This window comes from Pungitius pungitius, chromosome 3, assembly GCF_949316345.1.
Source record: "Pungitius pungitius chromosome 3, fPunPun2.1, whole genome shotgun sequence".
NCBI classification, from domain to species: domain Eukaryota; kingdom Metazoa; phylum Chordata; class Actinopteri; order Perciformes; family Gasterosteidae; genus Pungitius; species Pungitius pungitius.
Genome location: NC_084902.1, coordinates 7,936,818 through 7,961,840, shown reverse-complemented (window position 1 = coordinate 7,961,840; position 25,023 = coordinate 7,936,818). Strand labels below are relative to the sequence as shown.

The window sequence follows — 25,023 nt, the reverse complement described above, 5'->3', positions numbered from 1 at the left end:
GGTGCAAGCTACGGCTAGCATAAGCGATTACCCGCTCTTGGCCCCCTTGCACTTGGGCAAGGACTGCGCCCAGTCCTTTGTTACTGGCATCAGTATACACTACAAAAGGCAGCGTGAAGTCTGCATAAGCTAGGATTGGAGCTTGGGTTAGGGCAGCCTTCAGTTGTTCAAAAGCAGATTGGCATTCTTCTGTCCAAATCACCTTCTGAGACCCTGACCTTTTATCAGTGGGAATACCTGCTAAAAGCGCATTCAAGGGTCGGGCAATCTTTGAGAACCCCGATACAAAACGCCTATAATAACCTGCCAACCCTAGGAAGGCTCTAACCTGTTTGGTGGTCGTTGGGGGACTCCATTCAGTGACTGCAGACACCTTCTCAGGATCAGGACGGACGCCTTCCTGGTCGACCACATGGCCTAGAAACTTCACCTGTTGCTGCAAGAGTTTACATTTGCTGGTTTTAAGTTTCAGACCATACTTCTGCAGTCTTTTAAACACCTCTTCCAGATGCTGCAAGTGAGAGGGGAAATCTTTTGAATAAACAATGATGTCATCCAGGTAGACCAGCAGAGACTCTGTTAGTTGCCCGCCAAGGCATCGTTGCATAAGGCGCTGAAAAGTAGCAGGGGCATTACAAAGGCCAAATGGCATCCTATCAAACTCGAAAAGACCCAGCGGTGTTGTAAAGGCGGTCTTCTCGCGATCTTGGGGGTCCATTTCCACCTGCCAGTAGCCACTTGCCAGGTCCAAGGTTGAAAACCACTCAGCCCTATATAGGGTGGTAAGGGTCTCTTCAATTCTGGGGAGGGGAAACGCATCCTTATGAGTCACAGAGTTCAATTTCCTGTAATCCACACAGAACCTCAAACTTCCATCTTTTTTCGAACCAGCACAATAGGTGAGGCCCATGGACTAGAGCTCTCTCGAATGACACGGTTATTTAGCATACCTGCTAGCAGACTCTTCATATCTTTATACAGAGTTGGAGGTAAGGGCCGGAACCGGTCTCGAATTGGAGCCGCATCACCCGTGGGTATTCTGTGTTGGACAATGTTAGTCCGACCAAAGTCATCGTCGTTGGCGGCAAAAACATCACTCCACTTCTTTAATAGAACACCAAGGTCCACCCGTTGCTGCTCAGTTAGATCAGGCCGGTCAACCGAATTGTTAACCCACCAGTCTGGATTTTTACCTTCTGGGACCTCAGAGGCCTCCACAACGCCAACCTGAACTACACCCTCTGAGTCTTGTGTTAGGCTCAAATTCTCCTTTCCATACAAGTCCGCCTCCTCTACTTGGCTGATAGTCCCCAACTTCTGGTATCGGCCTATGGACAGACTGTATGGGTGAGGATTACAAAGGCGAACAGGAAGTCTTCCTTTCCTTACCGTTACCACGGATCTTGCAGTGCCAACGGCACTGGTGTGTGGGAGGGGTTCCACCAGTCCACAATAATCAGTCCCTTTCGGGCCCATACAAGCACGACCCCATATTACCACTTCGGTGAAGGCTGGAACACATACCTTCTGGCGGGTAGCGGGACGGATATAATGCGTGGCCAATTCACCTGTTGAGACGCTGATCCGACGGCATGTAGCAAAGGCATGACTCCAAGCCTTTTGAGCCTGAGGGCTATCACAGGGCAATGCAGATCCCCCTGTATTCTGGAAAAGAGTCTTCCAGCAAGCACCAATGACATTCATTCCCAGAATCAAGGGATTGGTTGAACACTCGTTTTTTACAATGACAACACCCCTATTCGGTATCTTAATGTGTCCCACTTCGAAGTTCATCACTGCGTAGCCTATATACGGGATATCCAAGCCATTAGCCGCCTTGAGAGTCAATACAGCAGAGGTTCCTCCCACCCCCAGCTTACAATCAGGGAAATGTCGTTCCAGTACTTGCTGTTGCATTAAAGTTACTTGAGACCCAGTATCCAGTAACCCTGAGAGTTCTACTCCATCTATGCAAACCTTTACTAGTGGACAATTTCCTACAAAAGTTGGGGCGGCCCCTAAATTGGCTATACCGTCTGACCCTACTACTCGGACCTCAGGAGCAGGGCTAACTAGTTTAAAGCCAGCTGGGTTTCTGAAGTTCTTCTACAAAACCTAGCCACATGTCCCGGCTGTTTGCAGCGACGGCAGATAGGCCTACCTTCAGTATCCCATGTATTGGAGCAATCGGATGTAGCTCGTCGTCGTCCGCCTACTGGTGGAGGATAAAGGGAATGGTTAGGTGGCATACGCTCTAGGAGAGGCCTTAGTTCCTTAACGATCTCCTGAGTCAGCCCCTTCATCTGGTCCGCAACTTCTGCCATAATCTCATCCTTCAAGGCTTGTTTCCAACCCCGTTCTGATGTCAAGGGCTTTACTGCCTGGGGTTCTCGCACAGCAGAACACTCTGCTTCAATTTGCCTTTTGCCACCATGCTCGTCGTCTAGCAGCATCGCCTCCTGGCGTAGGTCATCGAAACTCCGTCCCGGGTTACGTCGGGCATAGGTTTTTAGGTCCTGGGCCAGGGCGCCTTCCTCCAAGCCGAGTAGAAACTGTTCGCGCAGATTGCTTTCTGTGGGGGCGTCATCTGGGCTGCGTTGCTGTAGCCTGCAGTATAGCCCTCGCAAACGTAACAGATAAGTTTTCACAGTTTCCCTAGGCCTTTGATGACACTTATAAAACTGGGCCCGCAATGCAGGAGTAGAAGTTTGTTCCCCATAGAGTGCATCTAAACAAGTAAATATTTTAGCAACTCTATCGCGCTCAGTCTCAGCCAGAACACCAACCTGTTGTTTGGCTTCCCCCCCTAAAGCTCCCAAAACAATTTCTATTTTCCTTGCTTCAGGAAATTCCTGAATACCTAAAAGTCCCTGGATCTGTTCCTTCCAATCCCCATATTGTAGACTGCCATTAGGGCCTGTATATTTGGGCACCCAGGGGGCACCAGCATATAAGGGCATCATCATCATTGCTAGGTTAAACAACAATCCTTTAGGCCACTGTTCACTGCTCCCAAAAAATCCAAATCCTGCCGACAACGCCAAATTTATGTCAGCGGCCGAGGTGAAGAAAACATAAGTTATGTTGCCAACAACGCCACCTAGGTAAAGGCTAAGAGCCCTAGGAACTCAACTAAAACAAAAGTCCAGGTTCTTTATATTTGGGGGAGAGCAGTGACATAATGACCCAAAAGGAGACAAGGGCGGAAATACTAATAAAAAGGTATTTATTTTAATATAAATGCTTAAAATGTATCCTAAACCCTAAAATAGTCCATCCAAGGCCACCACAGCAGAGTCCCGCACGTAGATCTCCCACCAGCCACAACACTGGGTTGACAGCCGCCCTCTGCTGCTCGTGCTGCTCCTGCTGCTCCTGCTGCTCCTGCTGCTCCTGCTGCTCCTGCTGCTCCTGCTGCTCCTGCTGCTCCTGCTACCACCACAGCTCCAGCTCCAGCTCCAGCTCCAGCTCCAGCTCCAGCTCCAGCTCCAGCTCCAGCTCCAGCTCCAGCTCCACACTGCCACGTGTCCTCTCTCTGTTCTTTCTGCACCCCCCAGTCTCTGTCCACCTGCCTTAAAAGGGAACAGCCCCGCCCTTGGCAGTTCTCCATTGGTCCCTTTGCCAATTAGCGGCTGATTGTTGGTGTGTCACTGGGGCAGATTGTCAATTAAGGACACCATGCCAATTAAAACTGCAAACAAATTGCCACACAAATCATGCAAGCAAACAAAAAAACCATGCAGTAATATCAATAAAATAAACCAATAAACATGCAATTGTCCACCCCGTGACAAACTCATTCAGATAGAAAGGTTTGAACTTACAGAGTAAATGCTGGGGTTTCAGGAGTACCTGGAGCAGGATTCGGAGCAGGAGGACTGGGAGGGACGGGAGGAGCTGGAGTAGGTCCTGGTGTAGGACAAGGACAAGGAGCTGGACAATACTCTGCTGCTGCAAAAGCTGCTAAATACGGTAAAAAAAAGAGCACAAAAAATAGAGACATGCCTTCTGAAATGAACTCATTATGATAGAAATGGTTTCAATTTTCAAACCAAATGGTGTTTCAGGAGTACCCGGAGCAGGTTTAGGAGCAGGAGTAGTTCCTGGTTTTGTACCAGGACAAGGAGGTGGACAGTACTCTGCTGCCGCAAAAGCTGCTAAATACGGTATAATAAATAAAATCACACAAACATCACACAGTGACAAATATATAATACATTCGGATTCTCTTTTACTTTGCTGTATCATGCTTAGGTTTTATTCATTGGTGCATAATCTACACATGCATACTACATATTGTGAATAAACTGATTATAATAAGTAACATGCTTAATTTTTCTTTAGGCATTACAGGAGGAGCTGGAGCAGCAGGAACAGGAGGTCTCGGAAGTACTGGAGGAGTTGCACCTGGAGGAGGTACTGAATGTGCTAAATGTTTATGGAAATGCAGTAGAAGTACTATACTATGATAAATAAGTGATGGAGTTTGTTTTGAAAGCATGTACATAAATATGCTTTATCAACCCACATTGGATCAGTTTGCCTTGAGGAACCATATCATGAGGTATTGCCAATTCAATGTTAGCGACAAATGACAGCAAACAGTCCAGTGCAGAGAGTCACATTCGCCCATAACACACAACATACATTTACTGTAGCAATAAAAGTCTTCCTATTATTGTTCCCCTCCATTCCCTGAGGCGAGGTACATTTCCCCACAGGGTCAAAAAATACAGACGCATTATTAGAGCCATTATTGATGAAACAACCATTGAGTGGCCTCAGTCAGCTGACCTCCTGCGTGACCCTCAGGGGGAGTCACTGGAGTGGGACTTGTGGTGCCAGGAGCTACTCCAGGTACAGCTGTCAGTGGTGGCGCGGATGGTTCCGCTGTCTTGGCAACAGGTAAAGCTGAGAATACGGTTTCTTAATTTTTAGGTATTTTTTTAGACCATTAACGTTTTTTACTTTTTTGCTTTTATAGCGGTGTACGCAGGCGCTGATGGAACTCCCCGACCAGGTACAGCTTTTATCTACTTTTTGTGATGGGAAATCATTTTAATTTTTTTGCATTTAATGAATCTAATGTCTTACCGTTTTTAAAGTTTCTGGTGAAATTTTTCAGCCTAGTGGTTCTTGTTATATTATTAAATATTACCAACACTTACCTTACTTGATCCTTTTTGTTATTTCACAGCTGGCACAAGCGTTGGTAAGTATGTTCAAAAACCAATCTTGTTTTAGAATTTACTACAAAAGAACTCAACATTTCTTTTTTTTGCACACCTTGTGTTTACTCAATAGATAAATGAACAACTCCCTGTTTATTTATTTGTTACAGGCGGAGCAGGGGTTGCAGCTCCCTCTGGTGGTAAGAGACATTTGATCTTTTTCTGTCTAATCTTTATTTGTTCTCAATGACATTGCTCTTTACCCACATGTTTCATGCAGGATGTGAACCGATGTAATTCTGACCTGTGTTTTAGGTGGTTCTTCAGGCCAAGGTCAGCCTGGTAAGTGTAAACAATCTGTTTCTATCTAAGACTTACTTTGGAACAAATATACGTCATATTAGGACATCACCTAATCGCATTGTTTACCTGGTCATGTGAGTTACATGTATGGCAGTAACAGTAGCATCATCATTCAGCAAATCAATGTCATACATAATAATCAAAGTGATTTAATCATAGTTATATTTAAGTCTTCGAAATTTACCGTTGAAATGTGAACCTCTTACGAGCACAAATACTATATTTAAAGTATTTTAACTTGTTTTCAGTTGTATTATTTTACCCGTAAAAATATTTTAAGATCTGAAGCTATTTTAAATGGTCGGTCTTTCTATGTTGCAAAGGTTTCTGTCCTTTTTATTTATATAATATTAGTCATATATTGCAGATAGCTCACATATTAGTCTCTCCTCTTTAGTTGCATCCGGAAGCCATCGATATTTATACTTAAAAACTCCATGTTCATTTTAACCCTTAATTCATTTTCGTTGTGGAAAATTACAATTTTCATTGTAAAATGGTGAAAAACCTCAATGTGAGACAGTACGTCCATCCGGCCTGCCGGTGGAGACAGAGACAGTGAACAGAAATGGTCCCTGCACGAGTGTAATAACAAAACCTAAACAATGCTGCTTTCAGGTGTTGGTGTTGGTTCAAGTGGCAAAGCACCTAAACTAATCTTCCCAGGTAACGATGACTAACAAATCATCAGCATTGATCAATAATGTTTAAGATGCCTAATAACCTACTTTGCTCCTTCTTGTGTCCTTTAATGAATATATTGGATTTTAGTCATTCCAAGGCCACAATGCTAATATTAAATCAATTGTTGAAAAAGGTCCTGAATATTTTGTAGTACTGTAAACAAACTGCAGCAGAATTTCCAAATCACTAATGAAGTTATGAATACAGTTTTTCTTATCTTATTCAATGTTATAAATCACACTTCCAAGCACTCTATTTATCTCACTGTGCACAGTTGACTTGAATCTATAAAAACACCAGTTAATATATTAGGAAAAGCTGCATCAGGCCTTCTCTCCCCAATTACACCTCCAACAGACTGAACAGTCATCAGTACTATGCATCAGCAGGTTTGCAGTTGGACAGTTTTTGACCTATTCTGCACTATTCTAGCTGAGATTGACTTGAGACCTGATGCAAGGTGCTTTTCCTGCATTCCATTTAGTCCAACTGAATCAGTTACATATCAAGATAAATGTCCCTGAGAGGGTCATGTTGCTGGTTGCATCCACATAAGACAATAAACAAACCAAGAAACATGAAATAATAATGTCAAAAAACAAAATAAAATGACATGTTAAAACACAATCAAGATGAAGCTACAAGTCCCTGCAATGAAAGTAACTTCACCTTCATTGGAGATGATCTAATAGGAAGATGTAGCTGCAGAGGAGGAACATGTGGTCAGTCTTCTAACACTTTACTCCGTAGGTGCAGGAGCAGGTGCTGGTCCAGCCGCAGGTGGATACCCCTTCAGTGGAAGCTATGGAGGCCTGTTTCCCTTTTCCACAAACATTTATAGCTGTGGTTGGGATTGTTGTGGCTGTGTCTTTGCTTCATTTCCTCAGAGTGCTGATGCTCATGTGACATTTCCACGCGTATGCTCACACGTCGTTGTGTTGTGCTCTTTTGTCGCTGTAGGTGGAGCGGCAGCAGGGATCCCACTGGCGGCAGGAGGCTATCAAGGTTAGGACCCACCTACATTTTATTTGAAGTGAACTTTTTGAAACCCTACAAACAGTAGACACACTTGTCAGGAAATGGAGAAACATAAATCGATAACACTTATCCCCCTTTTCATTTGTTGTTTTTCTTTTGATTCATGCATATGTGCTTCACAATGAGATTGGTTTAATCGTTGCCATTCTTTGGACGAGGCGGCACCCGACACACCACACTGTAGGGACGTGCGTTTATCAAGCACACAATAATGCCACTTTTCTCTGTCATCATGATTCAGGCGGATACAGGCCATATCAGCATGGTTATGGCCAGGGTATGTATGAGAGAACGGGAGGCTGCCGGCACTGTTACCGTTATGTTACAATGTTCCCAAAAAAGAAACTGGAACGTTCTGCCCACTGCTCAAAGTGACAGTTGGTCAGGAGATGCCATCGCATTTGCACTTCCTGTGCCGGAAACCCCGAGGGCATGCTGATAAGTTTCTGTATGGGGATTATTTTCAGTAAAAAGAAACCAGCTGGATGCCTCGATGAAGGAAATCCACTATTGTTTTCATTTCCCAGTTTTTCCTTACAGCACGGCCATGGGTGAACCATGTAAGAGCCTTGATATCTAAGCCTCTTTTCTTTTTCTTGGGACAGGTGGTCTGACTTATCCTTCTGCAGTGGGACTGGGAGGTGCTGGTGGGGCTAAACCTCCCAAACCAGGTAGTGTAACAGGCCTGTCATTCTCACGCTACATGGAAACATAAAGAAAGTCTCATTATTTTGAAAAGGTCTTGAGCTGAGCAGATGTTGGCAAACACTGTAAATTAGGTGGTTTTTTTTGATAAATGAGAATGAAAGTATTTACATTTGTTGTATTTAAGAGAGGTTTGCAGTAAGAACATAATCTATCAGCTATTTCATGTGCCAATATAGAAAGCTATTGCTAATGTAACACTTTACAGAATCCAGCTCCATCAAGGCTAAAGGCCCTGAAGTATTACAGTACAGAGCAAGTCAACAACATAATGACTGATTACTGTTACATTTGTACTGTGTGCGACATCAAAGTGGGACTGTTTGAAGATAACACAAATCCCCAGAGGGTCCTGCCCTGAAACACAGAAGTCTGCCAGAGGACGTTTGGATGAAGCTGTTAATGTGACCTCAGCCGAATGTCACTTCAGGGGGGATGAACGACAACAGCCACAGACCCACAAGACGGATAACAAGTTACACCCCACGGCACACAAAGCCGTGAGAATAGACACATTATCACGATTTGTTCATTTGCTTTTTCTTTGAACAGGTTACGGTAATCTTGGAGCTGGTGGCGTTTATCAGCAAGGTGAGCAGCGACGCATGTGTGTTTAGATATTTTCTGCTCCGCCTGTATAATAAATCTAACTTTAACAGAGGGTTAACATGGCCCACATTGGACTTCAGCTGTCCGCGGCGCACTTTGAACTTTGTCAGCGTAGCTTCCGGGGGACTCCTCGGGGAGGATGAGTGTAATCACACAGCAACAGCCGACAGTTGAGCCTCAGTGCTGCACGGACACCATACGAGCATTAAAACTCACCGCCCTAATCCTCCTCCCAATGGCCACAGAGATATTTGGTCTGGGAGAAATGCATCCACAGATGGTTTAATAACTTTCCTCATTTGCCAGTAGAGAAGAGAGCTTTGCCAAATGGTGGATAATTATTGTCGTCCAGAAAAATGGGTCAAGTTGTCCAATTCACTACTGAATGAATCTATAGGTTACTGTTTCACAATTAACCTGATGATTACTGCTACTACAACACCAGGGAACACCAGATGTCAAATTTAAGGGTCAACGTCAGATTGTCAGTTTGTACACATTTTACTGTCAATGTGTCTCCATGGTAACTGCTTTTTAAATTTGGCAGGTGTTGCTCCGGTGGCCCCTGGTTACGGAGGAGGTTACCCCCAGCAGTATTACCAAGGTACTAACCCCTCTGCACATGTTTTCTGCCTATGAGTCCGTATTAAGAGAAACATTATTCATGTGTTAGTGGTAGACAGTATTCATAGTAGTGACCTTTGTGGACCGCCGGTTGTGTCATAAATCAGTGGAAAGGACAGACATCAGCGCAGGGTCATTTATCTTAAAGAGGTGGAGTTAAAGGAAGAGGAAGAGTGTGTGTGAGTCTGTGTATGCGTGCGTGTGTGTGTGTTTCATTTCTTGTAAGAAAAAAAAGTTTTAAAAAACACAAACAATCATTTTAACATAATACATATTCCATCATTTTTCCTTAGCTTAATGTTGATTTAATTGTATTGAAATGTTCCATGCTTTCTGCTTCATCCAATCACACGCTAGCATGTTTACTTCTGAATAGTGGATGGATGAAAAGACAGACAAACGTACCTATTGCTTCCCTTATAGAGCCGAGAGCATAAAGAAATGGAAAGTAGCACTACTGGCGAATGAAAGAAATCCCTCTCGTAGAATATGTTCGGTTACAGCTGATTAGCGGGGAATGTACTGCATGTCAAGTGATCTTGTCCCACTTTTCTTCTTCTTTTGTGAAGGTCATAAAAATAAACATGGTTCTTTACCATTTTACCATTTTTTTTCCACATCACATGACTACCATACAAATAATTCATGTTAATGTCCTCAGTGAGGTCAGCAGAACGGGCTTTTCAAATGAATTTCTTGTATCTCAAATTCACAACATGGGAGGATGACTCTGCATGAGACAATTAAATTGTGTTTGAATAATGACGACCTGCCTTTTCCTCCTCTGAGCACCTGATTACAGAGAGATGAATCGGATTATATAGACAAGGTAGCAAATAGAAGTTTTATTGATGTTTAATCTAATCTTCTTTCCATTTGCTAAAAACAACAGAAGGTTTTCTTCTGTTTCAGAGGTCACACTATTCAAATAGCAGCACCTTAAACTGAAAAAATATAGGATTAATATGATTTATTTCCTGGGTCTTTACGATTCAAAACCCAAACGAGAAACGGTGATTGTGTCTACTGCTGCCATCAGCCGACTTCCCTCACCACATCCTTTCTAGGATGGACACCTCACGGTGTCCAAAGAGGTTTCATCCTATGGTACCATCTCATCTCTCGTGTGTCTCTGTCTAGGTGGATATGTACCAGCCCCACTGACTCCTCAACAAGGTACCACATATCCCCTCACATCTCTCTCTGTGCAATCATAAAAACACCACATTAGGAAGTGACATTAACATCAGTCATGAAAACGGGCCTTCCAACCTTCTCTCTCTTTGCTCATTGGCAGTATGTCAGATTATTTGAATGAGATTGGAGAAGTGTAGGTTGTCACAGTGTGTGCTTTGTAGTTGCAGATGGCACAGCACAACTAGTACATTCAACAACTGATAATCTGAATTTTCATGAATATAACAGATTACGGACGGTGGGATTATTTAATAGGAACACGTCCAGTTTCTTAGATAACTACAGACAGTGCTTTAGATGGTGGCGATGGTGGCGCATGGAGTAGTGTGATGATGTGCTGGGAGCCTCAAGGTTGGCGGTTTGAATCCCGGCTGCCCCATGTGCCATGTCCAAGTGTCCCTGAGCAAGACACTGAACCCCTAAATGCTCCCCAGGCAAAATGTAATGCATGGGTTGCAATGCAATGTAAGTCGCTTTGGATAAAATATAATGGAACAGCATCTGATTTATTGCCAGTTTTTTGAGGAAACTTCTGTGAACGTACTTTATGTATGTACAATATCGACGTATGAATTAATTTAATTCATTTTGTGAACCAGTTTCCCACGTCCAAAAGCCACAGTGTGAGCGGGATGGTTGTCTCTGTGTCTTAGGCTTCTGATTGACTGGATGCATGGATCACATAGGATTACATTGCACACAATACTACAACATACAGCCTGCGGGGATTGACATGTTTGTTCCTAAAGAGACACGAGTATTGTAGTACATGCAGAGAAAGTAGATAGTTGACAGATTTTTTCAAACTAGATGTTGCCTGTTGTTTCAATCATATCAATTTAAACACAGCTTCTCCGGTACGATGGAAGCACTGTATGGGTTTTCTGTGTGTTGATCACTGTTGTATACTTCACTCAGTCATAACAGTGTGAGTAATCAGCTGATACATTTGTTGTTGTGCAGCCAAAGCAGCAAAGTACGGTCCATTGCAGAGCTTCCTTGGTGGTGCAGGAGGAGGAGGAGGAGGTGGAGGAGGAGTCTACAGAGGTAAAGTATTGTTTACTATCTCCGGTTAGTCTGAGCAAACAACGTAGAAAACTATAATACTATAATATTTGACACCTTCGGTTGTTCTTTGCTGCAGGTGGAGTTGCAGGGTGCCAGGGAAAGTACTGTGGCAAAAGGAAGTAGACGATCTCTAGAGATCCAGTGTGACCTCAAGACACCATGGTGCTACTGCATGATACGAAATGTACATTTTATATGCAAACAAACCCCATTAGAAAACATGTAAAGAGTTTTTTTTTTTTTACGTAAGTGATTTCTACGTCTGTTTATGTGCAACCCCACCAACATAGAAGTTTGTACACGCTCTGAAGTGACGTGTCTTATTGATAGTGGCTTCAGTCAATGATGTGCTCAAGTTAATCTGCTATCACTCCCCTTACTGCACTTCCCCCAATCACAATAGAAAAAGTGTGTGTGTTTGTGCGCATGTGCGTGTATCGTTGTACTGTGCGAAAAGGCCGACCGAACCGGCGCCTTTCGATGTGACATGTGGATGACTTCTCTTTTCGGTTTTAATCACAAAGCAAGGTGGACTGTCCTCAGTACTGCAGCGTCACACTGTCGCCCCTCGCTGTGCACAGCTAGTCATCAGGTCGGGGTTGGTCGAGGCTCGTCCAGAAATGGATGAAATGTGGCCAATCCCAATGTCGTCTCTGGTTCCCCGTCTTCTCTGCTGCTATTTTAAGCCTGCTGGGTAGAAAGCAGCAGGAATTGGGGATCTGGCCAAACCATCTGCTCTCAGTAACTTTGAAGATTTTAGGTGCTAGGCAGTTCAGTTTTCATGTTGCCAAACTTTGTGATGTATGAAGAAGCAGTTTTTGCTCTGAGGAAAAACATGCTGAAGACGTTTCAGGATGTTAAAAACCATTGGAAAGCCTTCCAAGTATATCAAAAAGCCTAAACTAATACTTTGGCCTTTTCATCACATACAGTATGTGTGAATGTTTCATTAAATGTCTTGAATAGAGCGCTTCAAGCTTCAAATGTTTAGTCTCATTACAGCAGTTATTTACATTTATTTGTCATCACGTGACTTTTCCAGATGTTTTGCACCATTTTATGACTAATAGCTTCATTGTTACCAGGAATGTGTGAACATAAAACAAGAAGGATCGTTTCCTTTTGCATTTATTCAATTTTTCATTTATTAAAACAGAATTTTGTTTATTGGGAGACACTCCCAAAGGGTTAATGTCATTGTTGTTCCTTTACTTGAGCTGCTTTTAAAAGGCTCACCAACCAAAGGTTCATGAGCGCTGTTGCCAAGGCACCCAATCCCTTTCTGTGATTGTGTACTGTATTTTGTGTACTAATTTGATAAACGCAGGCTTCCTTCACTCTGTGCTGTGTAAGAAATGTCTTCGAGCCTCGCTGGGTCAGACCTGGTCTTATGTGCCAAGGGATACTCTTCATCTTTATTTAAAACTGTTTTTATTAGGAGGAACAGTGTGGTTTTGCACTTTTTATGTTTCCATGTGACACATGTGACTTGTTCCTGGAATCCAGCATCTATTTGCTTCATTAAAAAACAAAATACAATGTTTAAAAAAAGGTCTGGTGTTGTCCTATCTGCTTTGTTTTTGTGATTGCGTTCCACAGCCGCATCAGTTTTCCCCTCAGAGTGACTCGTAGATTAGTTTGCTGTAAACATCATACCACAAAGTAATAATGGGTGTTAGTCTGTAGTCGCCACATCTTTTCTGTTTGTCCCACTGGGGGGAAAAAAGAATGAGGAAGCATGCAATTTAGTGTGTTTTATTAAGTGGCTCAGCTCTTGGTTGTAATGACAACAAACAGATTGAGGGCAGGCGGTAACTTAACTGACTGTTCTTGTGGTGCCAGCTGGAAATAATGAACTTGTGTTGCTGTTCTCTGGAGATCTCTTGGGAGAGCCGCTGAGCCGTGCGCTGCATCCTGGACATCCAGTTCACCAGCAGATGAAAGTCTAACTTTGCAGCACTTTGGAAATAGTGTCACTGTGGAACCGCAGGATTGTGTTCATATCTGTACTGGAACAGCATTTCTACAATGGAGTACTACGTGGTACCAATAATTAGGGAAAACTTAGGGATTTAGGGAAATTTGGGCTTGTGTTTAGGTGTTGTGTTGTTTCTAAAAGGAATGCTTAGTTTAAATCCAAGATAATATTAATTCATTTAAAAACCTTTTGCTTATTCCTACATATTTGTTAAATTATCTTACTTTTACATCTCAGTTTCTCTTAGTTGCACATTAAAGCTCATTACCTGATATTACAACCTTTTTACATCTTGCACTTTGCTCTTTAAAATTCCAGCATTTTTTATCTTTCATGTCAATGATTTTTATGTTTTCAATTGAACAAATAAATGAAACAAATAGAGGTTATTATTATGTATTCATTTGCTTAAATCCGCACACATTAGTGTTTCCTGCACTGCGCCAGGTCCCGCCCCCTCTTCCCTAAGGACACGCCTTCATTAAGGCAGCGGGCGCCGCTGGTTGGCCGCCTCTCGTCCTCCTCTCCCCGGCTCAGCCGCTTCATTGGCCGGCAGTCTCTCTTGAATCAAGCGCCGCACAGACGTGCATTCCGCCCGGGAGGAAGCATCGCGGGCCGCCGCAAGGGAGGGACCGAAGCAACAGCGACAGGACCACCGGGTGGTGGTGCTGGTGGTGTTGGTGGTGTTGGCCGGGTCGGACGCGCCGTTTATCTGTCGACCCTGAGGCGGCTGGCTCTTCAGCCGAAGCTCGGTATCGAAAGCGTGAATGAGGTTGATGCTGCTCTGCTGCACCTGGAAGGACGAACGCATGGGAGAGGAGGAAGGTGAGGAGCCGCTGGGTGCGCAGGGGCGGGAAGGAAGACGCGGAGGCGGCGGGACGGATGCTCCGGCGTCACGCTTCCCACCATCTCCCCTGCGCTGACCGTCGCTTACTGTCGATCCCGCGCCGGGGATAACGCGGTATCGGAAGTTGTCGGTTTTTTGTTGTTGTCTGCGTGTCCGTATTGTGGTGCAGCTGCAGCCGTGTTGGTGTCTAGGAGGTGAAGCACCTCTTCACGCTCGGATGCGGCGGTCTCAGGCCAAGCACAGCACTCGTCCATTCAAACTACGGGATGTGCAAATGTATTCAGCTCGTAAGAAGCAAGTTGCAGTGATGCAACTAATGGGAGGACTGTGACGTCATTAATGCGAAGTGGCACGCTTTGAAGAGGTGCATCTTGAAGTTATTGATCTGCATAACACACAAAGGCTTTACAGAGTTGAAGTGATGAAGAGTTGCAGCTAATAGCATCAACGATTAAAATCTCTTCCTGGGTGACTGGCATTGATTTAATAATGGCTCTCAGAACATGGTAACAAAGTGTTTTCCTCAATCTAATTTGCTGAGAGGAACATTATCTGAAGAAATGATCCCAGACAATGGTTTGGTGGGTTGTGGGGTGTTTAACAAATGTATTCATGCTACAAAAAACAATGGCCTTTTTTAAATCTATAGAGTAAATTACTTATTTTTTGTTGAATTGGAACGCAAGTTAATATTCTTCTAATAAATGCAGGGAACAATTGGTCTAGAACAAGCTTTGGAATAATTATTTGTTTATCACTGAAAATACAATATTTAAACAATATTTCACTGTAGTTGTCGTTCGTCTTTGATCATGACAACTTACCTTTAATGTGATGACTCACTGTGCACGAGGAACCTCTGCAGGAGTTTCTGTGAGTGATGATTTGGGAGGGATGGGACACCTTTTGTGTGTGTGTGTGTGTGTGTGTGTGTGTGTGTGTAAGAAAGCAGGTGTGTTTGCTTGCTTTTTGCTGAGGTATTTGCGCCCTCTCTGAAACTTACAGACAGCAGAGGTCCAGTTCTCAGATATAAAAATGCCACTGTAAAGATAATGAGGTGAAACTCATTCATTAGTAAAGAGGGGAAGTGAAGGAAGAGGAGAAACAAAGCCATCAGCACAAACCCGACAGCCTTCAAGCCAATCGGATCGATACATTTACTCCAGCAAGGCGGCTCACTCAGTCATTACAGAAATGAGCCGACCAAAGGATGGAGGAGTAATCAAAACTGTACTCTTTGGTTCTCCTGTAATACATCATTAATTCAACAATATGCTGACAAAGAGCTGCGGGTTCTGAACTGATCTGCACTCGGCACCTTTTTATTTTTTTTTTGCTTTTTGTTCTGTAAAATATCAGTAAATGTATTCAATCCAATGCAGGGAACAATTTTTTTTCCAGCTGTAGAAACATCACCAATGATGGCGTTGTCAGATTTTGCATACAGCACGGAAGTATCGCCTGCATTGTGTAATTCCCACACAGGCTCAGGATGACTGAAATGTATTTGAAATTTCACTTTAAAAACATTTTTGGGTGAAAAATCTGCTTTTAGGTCAAGAAACAAACATGCATGTTGAAAAAAACAACATGCATTAACTGTCAGTGACAAAGTGTCTTTTGAATGCCGGTATTTTGAATGTGAATGTGAATTTAAGTTTCAGTTTCATTATTTAACTTGCTAGTTGTAGTTTTAAGGAAGCACTTAAATAATAATCTGTACATATCAGTAAAAGGCTTGCTGTATTTTTCTAAATGGGATGACTTGATATGAATTGCTGCACACCTGCTAAGTGACTTACTTGTTGCATGCCGTCTGAAATGAAGAAGCATCTATTCTGTGCTGTTTGTTTGCTTATCCGGAGCCTCAGTGAGGATTTGCATGGAAGGCGAAATAAGAACAGAGATAACAGCCACATGCAAACCCATATCAGCGAATACGACACGCTGTCAAAGGACCGCCATTGATTCGACGCGGATTGCACCATAAAACCATGGAAACCAGTTCCTCCTCGTAACCTGCATCTCTCGTGTTTCAGCCGGAGGACGTTTGCCCGTGTGCGCGGGATGCAAACAGAGGATCTACGATGAGCAGTACCTCCAGGCCCTCAGCTGTGACTGGCACACCGTCTGCTTCAGGTCTGTGCAACACCGCCTCGCCTCGCAGGGCAAGTCTTTAAAGGCCAGGGGGTGGTGTGTCTTATTGCCTCACAGGATGAGTGTGGAGCTATACATCAATAAACGATAAAGCTCCTTTTTAAAAGATGCCGTCGGTTTGTTCTCAGTTGGGATTTTTGATGTGGCACGTTGTGTGAGTGGGCAGTGAGACTTCACGTGTCTCTGTGTGAAAGAAATCTATTCATCACATTGCTTGGATTTCAACCACTATGTCGCTTTTTAACATTGAGCACTAATATTGTCTGTTGCTTAACTAATCGGATCAATAGAAAGCAGAAATCACCATTGATTGATTATTATTATAAATTGCTTTTATACCATATATATATATATATATATATATATATATATATATATAACCACACAGCTAAAAAATTTAGATGATCACATTCCTTTTGAAAGCATCTTTTAAGAAGAGCTCTCAGCTTATTGGGGCTTTGACTATATATGTTTGTCATCCTCACTGGACTTCAAAAGTGATACAGTCACTCAATCTTCAGATCAATACAGCTGCCTCAGGTCAAATAACTGGATGCATTTGACAACATGAATATAAAGAGATCCACAGATGGTGGAGACACACTGATGGTCATTGATTCTAAAATGTAATTGGAGACTTCCGCTTTTTATGCAATTTAACGGTCATATATTTGCTATTTGCAGCAAAGGTTTTTACCACTGCAATTTTCCTTAATTAAATGCAAACATTTAACATATTTATTCTACTTAAATACAAACTTAAATACAATTAGCAAAAACAGAGACGTGTTTACTGTCACACCACAGCTACGTCATGCGAAGGCCTTTTAGTGTTTGTCTTTTTTTAAATGATCCGATGTCACGGAAGCAGAAATATTACCACGCTCTCGTCCTGATAGGTCAGCGCTGATAAAGCCATTAACAATCAGAGGTCTGAACGTGTAAACCTCTGCCACCATTGACTCGACACAACCTCCATCCGTGGGGACGCACAGGGAGCCACAGGAGGATATCATGCTGTTATTGTTCAATGTTGACTAAGAGGAGGCTCCCCGGGGGGGGGGGGGGTGTTGTTGTAGAATCCATCTAAAGGTTGAAGATGAGACAGGCTAACTTTGTGTTTCAGATGCAGCTCAGGGTTCCTTTTTACTTGCTCGAGACACAAAGACCTGATTAGATCTGTCTGTGTTTGCTAAACAGGGGAAAATAGTCATAGTTTGGCTGCATTCTTGAAATGTGGAAAACCGATCTCTCAATGTGTCGTTAATGATTTCCCCCGGATGGATGTCTGAACAGGAAATCTGAGGAGGCCATCTGGGCACAGGGCAGAGTGTGTTTGTTTGTGTGTGTGTGTCTGTGTGTGTGTGTGATGATGATGAAAGAGTGCAGAAAGGGAGTCACATCTGACTGCCTCGGCGTGAATGAAGACTGGTATTTGGTCTCAGTGAGTTGTCTTTTTCAGAATCTTATAGCTTACTTGATTGCACACTTGTGTGAGGTAGTTTCCCACCTTTTTTGTTTGTTTTTAGATTAGATACAAGCACCACTTTGTATTTATTTTTGTAACTGCAGCCTCGTTAGGTGCAAGCTCCCTTTGAGATGTCCGACACCGTCCTGCAGCTTTCAGTGACACAACGAGCACCAACAGTCGAATAAACACAAGCGAAGCCATGTCAGCAACAGAATTTGTAAAAATAAATAAATAAACAGCGTGGTAGTCTCCTGAAAAGTGTTGCATCCTCTTAGGAATCATCCAAATCTTTCTCTACCTCCCACAACGTGTGTCTGGAAATGATGTTCCAAATCAAAGGAGCAGGATTGTGATGGAAAAGGAGGATTCAAGGGAACGTCTCTAGTCATACGAGACTTCTGTAGTAAATGAACTGGTGGGAGTGAGAAATGGAGCCTGCTGCCGCAAAGGAGCATCACTCCAGTGAAAAGGAAGTGGAGACAATAATAGCAGCTGGGAAGTAAAAAAGAAAGTTCTCAGAGTGCTGTTTGACGGCTGCAGGGTCCCGGGGGGCCGGAGAAAATAGCAGTGGCTCACTGTACATACATGCAGCCGCCTTCATGGGAAGATGTTCCGAGATCTGTTTTCACATTTTCTGATTTTTGTTCGACCCGAAGCAAAGACCTGTATTCATTAGTAACTTTCCACTGTTAACTACACCACAGCATCCTCTTCATTAGGGACGCTGCTAAAACCGTACGTACTCCTACTTGTTACGTATTATCTCTGACATAGCTACGTCGTAATAGTAATGCATCTCAGCATAGTCTTCCAATCTTGTCAAATGACATAAGAAAAATCATATGCAATCAAAGCGTAGTGAAAAAAAACCTCACAGATTGGAGGAAGGTGTTGTATCATGTAAATATCAGAAGAAAAAGGTCCTTGACTCTTTGGTCAGAGGAATTTTATCACAAAAAGAAGCGGGAACACAAACAGACAAATCTATTTGGGATTAAATAAAGGTGACAGGTACACTTGTGTTATAAACATGCATCACAGCCTTCCACGGCCTTCCCGCTTCTCTCTTTTCATTTGGAACACAATATTTTGTGGACACTCCCTTTTGCTTCAACTTTAAAAAAGCAGAGGTTCTGAAACATCGACTAATGATTCAAGTGTGTCAGTAAACCAGTGGGGCCAGGACCCTGAAACCGGAGCAGCTACAGGGAATTCAGCCCTTCTTCTATTCATATTTTACACCTGCACTTTTCCTGTGTGTGGAAAGTAAGTGTACCAGTGGAAGGCTGTGGAAGGAGTGAAGGAAAAGACCAACAGTATATTAACAAAAGATTGTGGTCATTACTTTTTGAAGTCTTCCTTTTGATGGAGATGAGAGTGAACGTCTCCTTTAGCTTCATGTTCCCTACAATGAAACAGGACTGAAACGTATCCATTCATAAATATGTTTGAAAGAGCCCAGAAACACGTGGATTTGAAGGGATTGTTTTAAAGCAGCTCTTGAGATCGTTCGTGTTCCATTTGTCTGTCGTCACTAAACACGGTAAAGCCGCAGAGAATCATCATATTAACGTAATGGATGTGTGCTGGTTATTTGACTGCAGCTCTGAACACTGGACCCCGTGCTGCAGTCTGTCTGCAGTGCAGCACCGTCCCGCTGCCAGCCAAACTATTTCTGCTTCCACTGTCGTCCCAAAGGACGGCGAGGGCTGGTGCTTCGTTAGCACTTTAGCTAGCACCCAGTGTGCATTTACCGATCACCATGAGCCGTTTTTCTCATGACGGTCAGAAAGCCGGCCGTGCGAAGTGGTGGGACACCCTTCTGCCTTCCGTCTGTCCTTCCACGACCCGACTCGCGTCTGCACCAGCAACATTATTGCCACTGTGAAAAATGAAAGCTGAACATCCCTTAATAACTACAGTAAGAGCCGAGCCTCATTTACATCACATCTCTCCTTGCAGCTCTCTGAGAAACAGGGAATTTGGGCTCAGAACCACGAGGGGCTGCAGTGACTCGGCTGTTTCTGCCTGCAGACGAAGTCTGCCCGGTGACAGGAGCTGCAGGACGCGGTGGAGGATTCACGGCTCCTACGGGTCAGACTGTTTACTGAGTCAGTGAAAATTATTCGGCAGTATTGACGGTTCATTGGTGTCAGCCTCTCACATGTGGATGAGGATTTGATGCTTTCCTTTATGATATATCATACTTGTTGTTAAATAGACATTTCTCTGGGCTTTGTATCTGAATCTGAATGCGTCACCTGAAATTATAAAAGTTTTCTGGGGCCTTACCATCAATTTACAGGTGTTACTCAGGAGAGTTGTGGAGCAGATGTTGATACTTTTGAGGTTCAAGAACACTTTAAATCAGTGCATTGGCCGATGTGTTTGCATTTGAAAATGTTCAAGTAACAAACAATTTTATATAATACCAATACATACCATGTATATTAATGATCATGGTGATATCGGTTAATCTTCTGCATGTGCCAAATGACCAAGCTGTCTCCTCTGTGCGTCTGAGTCCAGATGTTTGAGGACCTTTGGATCCATCTGAGCAGTTGGTTGATGACGCTGATTCAGGTGTGGGCGGGATCAGCTGGTTTGTGGACAGACAGGCTGCGGCCCGCAGGGCGCGTTTTGTTTGTGTAACTGTGACCTAAGTTGCGCTCTCAAATGACGTCCTACTTCACGGAGCTCAACCTGTGCGATAACTGTTGTGTTATTGCGGGGGAGACACTCTCTCCGCTCCGGGGGAGGAGGTTGACAGATGAAATGAGTTGAGGCGAGGTGGAAGGGTGGAGCACAGGATGCACAGTAGCAAAGTGTGATTTGTCTGCGTACGTTGTAAGAATAGTTCATGAAATAGGAAGTTCACATTAGCAGGGTGGCTCTAATGAGGATAGTGGGAGGGGCAGAGGACAGGAAATAGCTGATGTAGAAGCGTGACCCCTCGGTGCAGCTGCACTGAGAGGAAGTGGAGGAAGGGAAAGAGAGAGAGAGAGAGAGAGAGAGAGCCTCACTGATGGTTGTGACAGCGAGGCTGGTCGAGCATCAGAGCTGCTGACACAAGTCTGTCTCCTGGCTGCCAAAACAAGAGCGTCACTCCCACGGGTGACATGTCAGCAAAGAACCAACGCGGCGAGAAGCAACTCGGAAAGTAAGTGTACCAGTGGAAGGCTGTGGGTGAATGTGTGATGTCGGGTTTCTAGCGGGAGGAGGATGAAACGCAGGCCTGAGGTTCAACGTTTTTGCTGTTTGACAGATGACCACAAAGAGAGAGAGAGAGAGATTTATGTATAGATCGAATTGTTGTTGAAACATTCAAGCTTCACATTATTCTGACATCTTCAAATGTCTTTGTCGGACAAACTGTCCTAAAACCCAGAATAATTTTTAGAGGGTTAGCTCTGCATGTGTTACTCACATTTGAGAATTTCATTACCATCAGATGTTCTGCATTGTTGCTTAAGAAAACATCAATTGAAATATTTGGCAATAATTTCATTATTACTAACTATAACTATTAATTATTTAACTATTAAAACTATGAACAGATGAATTTGAGATTAGTTACGTACACTGTTTTAATCAGACAAATGTTTTGCCAGTTTTCGTGATGAATCAATGGATCAAGAATGACAATGAAGAACATCAGATCCTCATAGAGAAACAAGATCATGTGAAAAATCCTTATTTTTTATTACTACTTTTTTTTTTTTTATTACTACGGTTGATGGTGTGCGATCAGTCAGGAGCACCAGCTTCATTAGTGTAAAGATGACGGAGCATGTGCAGTGTTTGAGATTCACACAGAAGGATGTAGAGACTGAAAAGTGTCCTCTGTGGGCTCAGATGATCTACTCATTTCTCTTAAAGTTTTCTCTCACTTCCCTCATGACGCAGGCTCACATCAGTCACACTTCTGTCTCTGCAAGCAAAGACCCGTATTTATTAGTAACTTCCGTCTTTCGCCAAAGCAAAGCGGTGAATTAATCCCTGCCGCCGTGCATGTGATGGACATAGTGTGTGATCGGGACTTCTTTAGTACTATGGGATATTCCCATCCTGTGGAGAATGTTGTCATCAGCTACAAAGGGACTCATGGGTTGGTTCCTGTGAGTGAAAATAGTGAGGAGTGACTTTGCATGTTTAGGTTTTTACATATTTTTTGTATCTCAGATGTGTGTGTGTGTGTCTGTGTGTGTGTGTGTGTGTGTGTTTCAAAGTAGATCCGCATGCAGCTCACCAAGGCGTCAAGAAAAGCCAGAAATAACATTGTGCTCTTGTCTATTTTTATACACGTGTGAATACTTACAAACGGCATGAAAATGTTAATCCATGTGATTCAGTTTTCATCCTTTTAATATCTTTGTTTTATGCCATGGCTCTTGGATGTTTATGTTATTTAATATATTATTGTATTGCTTCTATATGCCATTTCTTATTTTATGATTTTGTCATTTTTTATTATTTTACAGTTGATCATTAAAACAATTATTTATCTAACTGCCCATTCGTATTCAACAAAAATGTATTTTAATCAAATTTAAAAAGGATAAAACCCCCATCTAGCATTTCATTATTTTAGTTAAATTGGAATCAACAGATCCTTTCGGTTATCCCCAAATACGCATTGTTACTAACTTGAAATATCTCTTACAATCCCAAACTACTAAAAATACTTACTACTAATGTTTTGCCCAGTTGAAAAAGTTTCATTGAGTCAATAAAGATTAAAATGCATAATTTAAAAAAGAGTTTTATTGTGTCACCTAGAGTCCATCCCAGAAACATGCTGATCTGATGTTTTCATGCTCATCCTGTTACACAAGGAACTTGTGGTCCTCCTCGCCGTAACGTCTCCAGGGTTCATTCCTGCTGAGAGCATTTCCAGAGAGGAGAAAGGATTCGTCCTGTGTGTTGGAATCTTTTGATTAATCACCTGCTTCCGAGCTTCAACCTTTGACTCCCCCTACAATACTTTAATCACACTTTGAAAATGAAAGACTTTTTCCCCTTTGCAGCAGATAAACTCCACACTTAAACCCTGCGTGTGAAGAAAGGAAGATTAGTGCTTATATTTTCTTTATTTTGTGAGTCCTGTCACTCTATTTGACCTTGATTGTTTCATTTAAATCCTTGGTCAGAATTCAGACATTTAAAGATTTAAAACATACAAAAACAGCCTGCGTTCGGGTTTCATTGAATGGAGTTTGCTCAGTTTGTTGACGTGATGTTATCTTTAGGACTTGTGGACCTGTTGGCTTAAAAGTTATGCATTAAAACTCATTCCTGAATTGCACTTGGCTGAACTTTTCTTTGTGATACCTGTGTTACAGATGCATCAATAGGTTTCTGGATTGTATCTCAATCAGCTCGCTCCGCACACGATGCATTCTGCTCTGTTTTATGGGGGGGACCAAATTATAAACATTGTTTGGACTTAAATTGTGGCCACAGGTGAAAACATCAGGATAGTCCTCATAGACTGTACGCTATATTTGATCATGTGAAGTCTACAGTACATAATACGTGGTTTCACTTAACGTTTCACTAACTAGCCAGGTGTGTGGACAGTCTGACAGTGTCCGTCAAAATACCTGTTTCACAGCTCTGCTGTCTCTCCTGAGCGCTGCTCCTGAAACACTCATCACGGTTCCCAGAGTCCGCTGAATTATCATTTCCTCTCAGCGGAACAAGTGAGACGGCTGAGCTGACAGTTAGTCAGTCAGGGCAGCTTAACGGTCACAGAGGAAAGCGCTGCGGTGCTCATCATTCGCACACAGTGTGCCAGGGCTCCTTTTCACCAGCTGAATGGGCCACCGGGGCACAGAAAAAGAGCTCGCCCCCCCGTCAGTGCACAGCCAAAGCTACTGAGGGTGCAAATTTAAAACATTGATTGAAATGCACGACCTATTATGTTTTAGTTTTTTTTAATTTGAACAAAAATCAAAGTAAAGCAGGTCTAAAAGCTGCTGATTTGGTGTTTGACAAGGTGAATGGAATGTGGTGCAGCCTGATTGGCTGAGGGACTTCCTGGTCGAGAACCCACCCAACGGGGAGCAACGGAGGGTTTAGGATGAGGTAATGCTTCCTCTTTTCATTCGAGAGACTGACATCATCGCGATGGCATTCTGTGTTGCCATGGGGAGGGAGCAGGGGGGGGGGAGAGGGGGGAGCGGGGTGGGAGAGGGGGAGGACAGAATCAGCGGAACAAAAAAGAGGGTGCGTGGGAATGAGATAAATGCACGTGTGTCTGCGTGTGCGTATCAGACCAAATCAATGTAAATCAATGTCAACGGTATTGTGATTGTTAGTGTGCTCACACACGCACACACACACGCACACATTTATACCTTCATCCCCGACTCCATATGTGATTTTTTGGGTTTTCACGAGGAGGGGAAAGCCTGGCACTGGACCAGGAATCTCCATCTATTTATGTGTGAGGGGAACGAGAGGGGTCTCCCCCAGACTGTGTGTGTGTGTGTGTGTGTCCGTCCCTCTAAACCACAACCCCCTTTTATCTTTCCCAGAGGTGGTGTTTTCTCTTTGTCTGTGAGGATTTCAGCTTAGCGTGCAAGTAAAAGACGGCTTTTAATGAAGCAGACACAGTAATTGGTCTCAATTGACGTTCCTGATTTTACTGGAAGGCCAAGCAGACCTGTGCATTGGTTTATTGAGAACTCAAAAGTAGTTCTGCTGTATTTGCGGATAGAAACGAGATGGATGTCCTTTCCGAGCTTGGCTAAAATGATCAAATATTTAATAATTAATGGGGACGTGCACATGTGTGCACGTGTGTTTTGTTTTGAGAGGTGCGGCTCCTCGTAAATCCTTCAGCTCCGCATCTGTCGGTCGATACTGAACCTGCTCACACCTCCACCAGAACACACAACCGGTTTCCTTTTGACTCCTCCTGCTTCCTGTAGCGGTGTTATTTAATGACGTCTGGCCACACACACACACACACACACACACACACACACAACATACGAGCTGGACGCTTGATTTGTCTTTTATATGTATTTCACTGGGATGCGTTTCAGGGTCTTTATATTTAAGATGTCACTATTTGTTCATAGTAGCTTTGCTGCTTTGTTTAGTT

General features: G+C 43.2%; 2 protein-coding genes across 13 annotated transcripts in view; both read left to right on the top strand.

Annotated features, from left to right (window-relative positions):
- Positions 1–13,005, top strand: part of elna (elastin a) — a 41,887-nt gene extending 28,882 nt beyond the window's left edge. For 5 of the 11 annotated variants that reach the window (XM_062561153.1, XM_062561150.1, XM_062561148.1 and 2 more), the window contains 18 exons: positions 3,847–3,972; positions 4,068–4,166; positions 4,345–4,416; positions 4,813–4,905; positions 4,985–5,020; positions 5,198–5,212; positions 5,342–5,371; positions 5,487–5,513; positions 6,153–6,200; positions 6,969–7,028; positions 7,179–7,223; positions 7,498–7,533; positions 7,862–7,927; positions 8,514–8,552; positions 9,118–9,174; positions 10,335–10,370; positions 11,355–11,438; positions 11,536–13,005. In XM_062561153.1, coding sequence (XP_062417137.1) covers positions 3,847–3,972; positions 4,068–4,166; positions 4,345–4,416; positions 4,813–4,905; positions 4,985–5,020; positions 5,198–5,212; positions 5,342–5,371; positions 5,487–5,513; positions 6,153–6,200; positions 6,969–7,028; positions 7,179–7,223; positions 7,498–7,533; positions 7,862–7,927; positions 8,514–8,552; positions 9,118–9,174; positions 10,335–10,370; positions 11,355–11,438; positions 11,536–11,582 — 1,016 coding nt within the window. In that variant the 3' untranslated portion in view covers positions 11,583–13,005. The remainder of the gene's footprint in view (positions 1–3,846; positions 3,973–4,067; positions 4,167–4,344; positions 4,417–4,812; positions 4,906–4,984; positions 5,021–5,197; positions 5,213–5,341; positions 5,372–5,486; positions 5,514–6,152; positions 6,201–6,968; positions 7,029–7,178; positions 7,224–7,497; positions 7,534–7,861; positions 7,928–8,513; positions 8,553–9,117; positions 9,175–10,334; positions 10,371–11,354; positions 11,439–11,535) is intronic. The other 6 variants (XM_062561151.1, XM_062561158.1, XM_062561156.1 and 3 more) reach the window with 6 other exon arrangements.
- A 986-nt stretch (positions 13,006–13,991) lies between these two features.
- The window catches only part of limk1a (LIM domain kinase 1a), a 32,351-nt gene continuing 21,319 nt past the window's right edge, over positions 13,992–25,023 (top strand). Inside the window, exons 1-2 of one of the 2 annotated variants that reach the window (XM_037466624.2) lie at positions 13,992–14,262; positions 16,324–16,423. In XM_037466624.2, the coding sequence (XP_037322521.2) occupies positions 14,205–14,262; positions 16,324–16,423 (158 nt within the window). In that variant the 5' untranslated portion in view covers positions 13,992–14,204. Of the gene's footprint in view, positions 14,263–16,323; positions 16,424–20,942; positions 21,073–25,023 lie in introns of those variants that run through there. The other variant, XM_037466634.2, reaches the window with a different exon arrangement.